We start from the raw sequence: 6073 nt of genomic DNA, 5'->3' as shown, positions 1-6073 counted from the left end.
CTTACACTGAACATGTCTTATTTATTAAATTGTTAATTCAGGAAGCATTTAATAAGCACCTAGTATGTGTCAGCCCCTCCATCAATTGAATGTAACCTCCATGAGAGCAAGGGTTGTTACATATATTTTCTTTATATCTGTACAACAGTTATGTGGCACAGTGGATCAAGTGTTGGATCAGGAGACAGGAAGAACTGAGTTGAAATCCAGCCTCATACACCTAATATCTGTGTGACCCTGGGGAAGTCATTTCACCTCTGCCTGCCTCTGTTTCTTCCTCTGAAAAATAGGGATAATAAAAATAGCACCTCCCTCCCAGGGTTATTGTGAGGATAAAGTAAGCTGATATTTGTAAAGGCGTTCTATAAATGCTACCAGTTCTTGGCATATAATAGAGGTTTAAGAAATGTTTATTGGTTGATGGCATTGTTTTAGGTGATAGAGTGTTGTTTTCTGTTTATGACAGGGGGAAAGATAGTGGAACAAGGACAGTAGGTCTACAATTTCATTAGTATGGGTTAATCCCAGTGCAGATCAGCAGATGCTCAGCAACCTATATTCTTTTTTAAATTTCCCTTTTTCACACTTAATAGTATTTTCTTCTTCTAATTATATGGAGACAGTTTTGAACATTCACTTGTACAAGAGTTTGACTTCCAAATTTTCATCTCCCACCCTCCCTTCCCTCTTCACAAGATGGCGTGCAATTTGATATAAGCTACACATGTACAATCATATTAAACATATTTGCACGTTGTTCATGTTGTGAAAGAAGAATCAGAACAAAAGAAAAAAACCACTAGAAAGATGAAAGAAAACAAAGAAAAAATAGTGTGCTTCAATCTTCGTTAAGACCCCATAGCTTTTTCTCTGGATGTGAAAGTATTTTCCACCATGAGGCCCTTGTAATTATCTTAGATCATTACATTGATGAGAATAGCTAAATCCACCAAAGCTGATAATCACACAATGAGCAAACTATAATCTTAAAAGAACTGTCTTGGGTCCTGTGAATTTATGTCAATTCTCTGAGTCACCCACCGGCATATTCCATGGGTGAGACTTGAATGAAGATCTTTTTCACAAAGAGGTTGGGTCCTTATATGCAGTTCCATTCTTCTAGGGATACAAAGACACAAACTTGTGCCTTCAGGGTTCTGACAATTGAACTGGGAATGTATTTGCAGCTGAGTTTTGAAAGAAATGGGAAAGAAAGAAAAGAGTCAGTCCAAGACTGAAAAAGCCTTTCAAGTATAATCATCTGAGGTGAATGCAATGAGAAGAGTCTAGTGTCTATCAATGGGGAGAAAGTTGTGGTCAGCTAGAGCCCATGATGCATTTCACCTGGACTATTTGAGGCAATTGGCAGGCACTCTGATTCTGAAGAGGGTGAAGACGGAATAGCAAGAAATCTTGTCTCTCTACTACTTTGACACTGGCGAAGTAATTTGCTCTGGGCAACCTCCTAGGTTAGGTAAAGAAAATACTCCTGTCTCAACTGCTTATATGTGTGTTTATATATGCATGTATGCATGACATATATATGTGTATGTATGAGTGTATATATATATATGGATGGATTCACACAGACTGTTTGTGCCTGACCTGGGGTAGAGCAATCAGAGCCTGTACTGGTCTGCTCAGCCACAGTCAGACACATTGAAACTTCACATAGACATCATTTTGGTACTCCTCGAGGCAGAAGGAAAACAACCAGCCAGGGTATGTCTATATGTGTGTGCATACATGTATACATATTGCACATATTATAAAGTAAACATTGCATATACACAAGCAACCATACACATCTGCATAAACACACACACATGCGCTGGCACACACACACACACACACACACACACACACACACACACACAAACTTTGCACCTTATTTGTTTATCCTAGATGAGGAAAGCAAGGCTTAGAGAACTAAGTGACTTGTTCATGGTCATCCTTGCCAGTGTTTGAGGTGTATCTAACTGTTCTTTGCAGAAGGCACACGAAGGCCAGTAAAAAGGATTGCACAACCATGTGGGCATAATAGGTTTAGAGCCGAGGACAGGGGCTATTCTTGTGACTTTGGGTGCAAGCATGGGAACAAAAGACAGGGAAAGGTAAAATCATACTTAAGTAAATGTTGGACATGGAATCAAAAACAGCTGGGTTCAAATTCTGCCTTAGACATTTGCCACTTATTTGACCTGGGACAAGTTATTTGATCTCTCATGGACTTAGTGCCCCATCTGTAAAATGAGGAAGTTGGCCTGCATAATAGCTTTCAATTGTCTATGAAATATTATAGAAGAAAATTTGACAGGGCTAAGGGATGAATGAACTAGATGGGGGGGAAGAGAAAATGGAGAAGATGAAAAGTCAGGGCCAAAGTGATTATATTGCTATCTCCAGTGCTTACTACAATGTCAAAATATTATAACAATATAATTAAACATTTTTCCTTTCTTTCATCCTTCCTTCCGACTTTCCTTAACTCCTTCCTTTCTAAGCCTCATATGTCTCAGTCACAAACAGTAATGTTGGTAACGTCCAGTGTTGATTACTGATATTGATCACTTCAGAGATAAATTCGCCTCAAGCAATTTCTTGATCATGCAGCATCTTCCTCAGAGCCGTTCTCAATTTTGAGCTGTTCAGAATCAGGAAGGCAGGATGGATGGAAATGCCAAAATACATCACTACCTCCCATACCCAAAACCAAGAGCTACAATTCGAAATAGGTGCTAGAGTGGTGATGGTCAGAGGCAGAACATATGATGTGCAGAGGATGATAAAGAAGAAAAGTGACTTCAAGGCTGTAACATGGACCTGCATACTCGGTTGCTGATGATTAGCATTATGGAGCTGCATGTTCCTCAAGTGTTGGCACAGGGAGGAAATGAGCAAGATGTTGGACGAAAGGAAGAAGAGAAAAGGAATTAAAAGAAACATCTGCACTGGCATTAAAAATTTCCACCGTAATGCTCTTGTGATATCATCCAAAGTTGTCTTTTCCGAATAATTGCCAGTGGCTGGCAGTTGGAAAACAAGGCAGATCTTCACATAAACTGAGATGCATATCAAAGTGCATATCAGCAGGGACCATAACAGTAGCCAGGGAACAATTCGTGAAATTCTCCACTTCAGCCAGAGGAATATTGGGTGAGTGAAGGAAGAAATTTTCACACAGTGGAAAACAGCAAGCCAGGTGGTAAACCAGAATGAGACCACGTTAGTAAAAACCCAGAAAATGTCAAAGTATAACCTTCTGCTAGTTAGGAAGAAATATGTAAAGAAGTTGTTAAAAATTGCCACCCACTGTAAAAAGAAGCGGGAGATGGCCAGGCTGGCCAGGATCATGTCTCCAGGGGGAAGGGTCCAACATTGCACCCATTCTCTGCCCAGCACAATGATGATGAAACCATTTTCTATGATTCCTATGATAGACTCCAGGAGAAAAAAAATCATTAAGAAGAGAATGAGCAGACTGGGCATTATTTCTCTACTGAGCAACTGCTGAGCCTCTGATACACCTTACTCAGAAGAGATGATGGCAGGCCAGACTCTCCAAAGGTTCAGTAGCTTTCTTTGGTTTATGCAGAAGCACAGCTAGAAGAGAAAGTGGAGGAGCACAACGACATTACATGTGCCTAATGTGGATTAGAAATGATTCCTACCACTTTTATAGATGCAAATCTGACATAGATCACTCACTGAACCCTATCTCTAGATTTGCATGCCGTTTCCCAGAACCAGGGCCAAGGAAATATCTGAATACAAGGTTACTGATTCTGGCACCTTTTAAGAACATCTTTAAAATACATACTTAGGGGAGCAGAGCAAAGATGGCAGAGTAAAAGCATGGACTTGCTAGAGATCTCCCCAAAACCCAGGCAAATATCTTTTTAAAATGACGCTAAAAAAATTCTGGAGCTGGAAAACTCACAGAATGATGGAGTGAGGCAAATCTCCAACCCAAGACACCCTGGAAGGTCAACAGGTAACATCTATTGCACTGAGCTGGTGGCAGAGCACAATCCAGCTTTGTCTGCCCCAGCACAGATGGAACTTGAGCAGATCTGGCGGAGAGGCATTGAATCTCTGGCACCTGTGGTGATTTCCAGACCTTAAAACCCCAAAACACTGAGGACAAATTGGAAGGTCAGTGGAAAAAATCTGTTGGACCTGTGTGAGGGAGTAGAGTGGTCCAGCACCAGTTCCAAAGTTGTGGAGAGGGTTGAGGAGCCCATGGAAGCCACAGTAGCAGCAAAAACAGTGACAACTGCTTCTGGAGCTCTAGACCCACAGATTGTGGGGAAACACAGTGGCTGACAATCCAAACTCTCCACCCGCACTGGGAGCAGAGAACTGCGTGGACAAAAAGCTCAGAAGTCAAGTAAATGGCTGGGGAAATGAGCAAGAACCAGAAAAAGAATCAGACTATAGAATCTTGCTTTGGTGACAAAGGAAGACCAAAATATACAAACAGAAGAAAACAACAAAGTCAAAGCTCCTACATCCAAAGCCTCAAAAATGTGGGAATTGGTCTTAGGCCATGCAAGAGCTCCAAAAAAGATTTTGAAAAATAAAGTAAGAGAAGTAGATCAAAAATTGGGAAGAAATATAAGAGTAATGCAAGAAAATCATGAAATACAAGTCTCAACTACTTGCTAAAGGGGACCCAAATATGTTGAAGAAAATAACACCTTAAATATAGACTAACCCAAATTGCAAAGGAGATCTAAAAAAAATGAGGGGAATGCTTTGAAAAGCAGAATTGGCCAGATGGAAAAGGAGATCTAAAAGCTCACTGAGGAAAATAATTTCTTAAAGATTAGAATGGAGCTGATGGAAGCTAGTGACTTCATAAAAAAATCAAAATATTATATAACACAACCAAAGAAATGAAAAAATAACAGGCAATGTGAAATATCTCATTAGAAAAACAACTGACCTGTAAAATGGATCCGGGAGAGACAATTTTAAAATTATTGGACTACTTGAAAGCCATGATAAAAAAAAAAGCCTAAACATCATCTTTCAAGAAAGTATCAAGGAAAACTGCCCTGATATTTTAGAAACATAGGGTAAAATAGATATTGAAATAATCCATAGATCACCTCCTGAAAAGGATCCCAAAAGAAAAACTCCTAGGGATAGGACAGCCAAATTCCAGAGTTCCCAGGTCAGGGAGAAAATATTGCAAGCAGCCAGAAAGAAATAATTTGAGTACTGTGGAAACACAATCAGGATAACACAAGATCTAGCAGCTTCCATTTTAAGGGATCGAAGCCCTTGGAATGCAATATTCCAGTGGTCAAAAGAGATAGGATTGAAACCAAGAATCACCTAACCAGCAAAGCTGAGTATAATACTTCAGAGGAAAAATGGTCACTCAATAAAATAGGGGATTTTCAAGCATTCCTGATGAAAAGACCAGAGATGAATAGAAAATTTGACTTCCAGACACAAGAATGAAAATAAGCATATAAAAGTAAACAGGAAAGAGAAATCATAAGGGACTTATGGAAAGATGATGTTTGTAACTCAGAAGACTTTTCTCAGTATTAGCATAGTAGGAGGGATAACATATATAGACAGAGGGCACAGGGTGAATTGAATATGAAGGGATGTTATCGAAAAAAATAAAATTAAGGGATGAGAGAGGAACAAATTGGGAGAAGGAGAAATGGAAAAATAGAATGGGATAAGTTATCTCTCACATAAAAGGGGCAAGAAAAAACTTTTTAAATACAGGGAAAGAGGGGAAGGTGAGAAGGAAAGAGTGAACCTCATTCGGATAGAATTTGGTTTAAGGAGAGAACAATATGCACACTCAATTTAGTATGAAAATCTATCTTACACTACAGGAAATGAGGGGCTAAGGGGGCAGGATAGATTAGAGGGAAATATAGTTGGTCTTTCACATGACTATTTTGAGGCATTTTGTGTGCCTACATATTTATGTTTTATATTAGATATATTATATATACTAATATATTTATATTTATTATATTTTTATATGTATTTATATATTATATATAAATATATATTATTATAATTAATATAATATAACCTA

General features: G+C 38.8%; 1 protein-coding gene across 1 annotated transcript; it reads right to left on the bottom strand.

The window, feature by feature from the left end:
* Positions 1-2589: 2589 nt before the first annotated feature.
* LOC140531218 (taste receptor type 2 member 134-like) lies at positions 2590-3501 on the bottom strand. The gene has a single exon (XM_072650283.1). It carries the CDS (start codon positions 3487-3489, stop codon positions 2590-2592), a length of 900 nt encoding a protein of 299 aa, XP_072506384.1. The 5' UTR covers positions 3490-3501.
* Positions 3502-6073: the final 2572 nt, after the last annotated feature.

Source organism: Notamacropus eugenii, chromosome 3, assembly GCF_028372415.1.
Source record: "Notamacropus eugenii isolate mMacEug1 chromosome 3, mMacEug1.pri_v2, whole genome shotgun sequence".
Classification (NCBI taxonomy): Eukaryota; Metazoa; Chordata; class Mammalia; order Diprotodontia; family Macropodidae; genus Notamacropus; species Notamacropus eugenii.
This window is presented reverse-complemented; position numbering and strand designations above follow the sequence as displayed.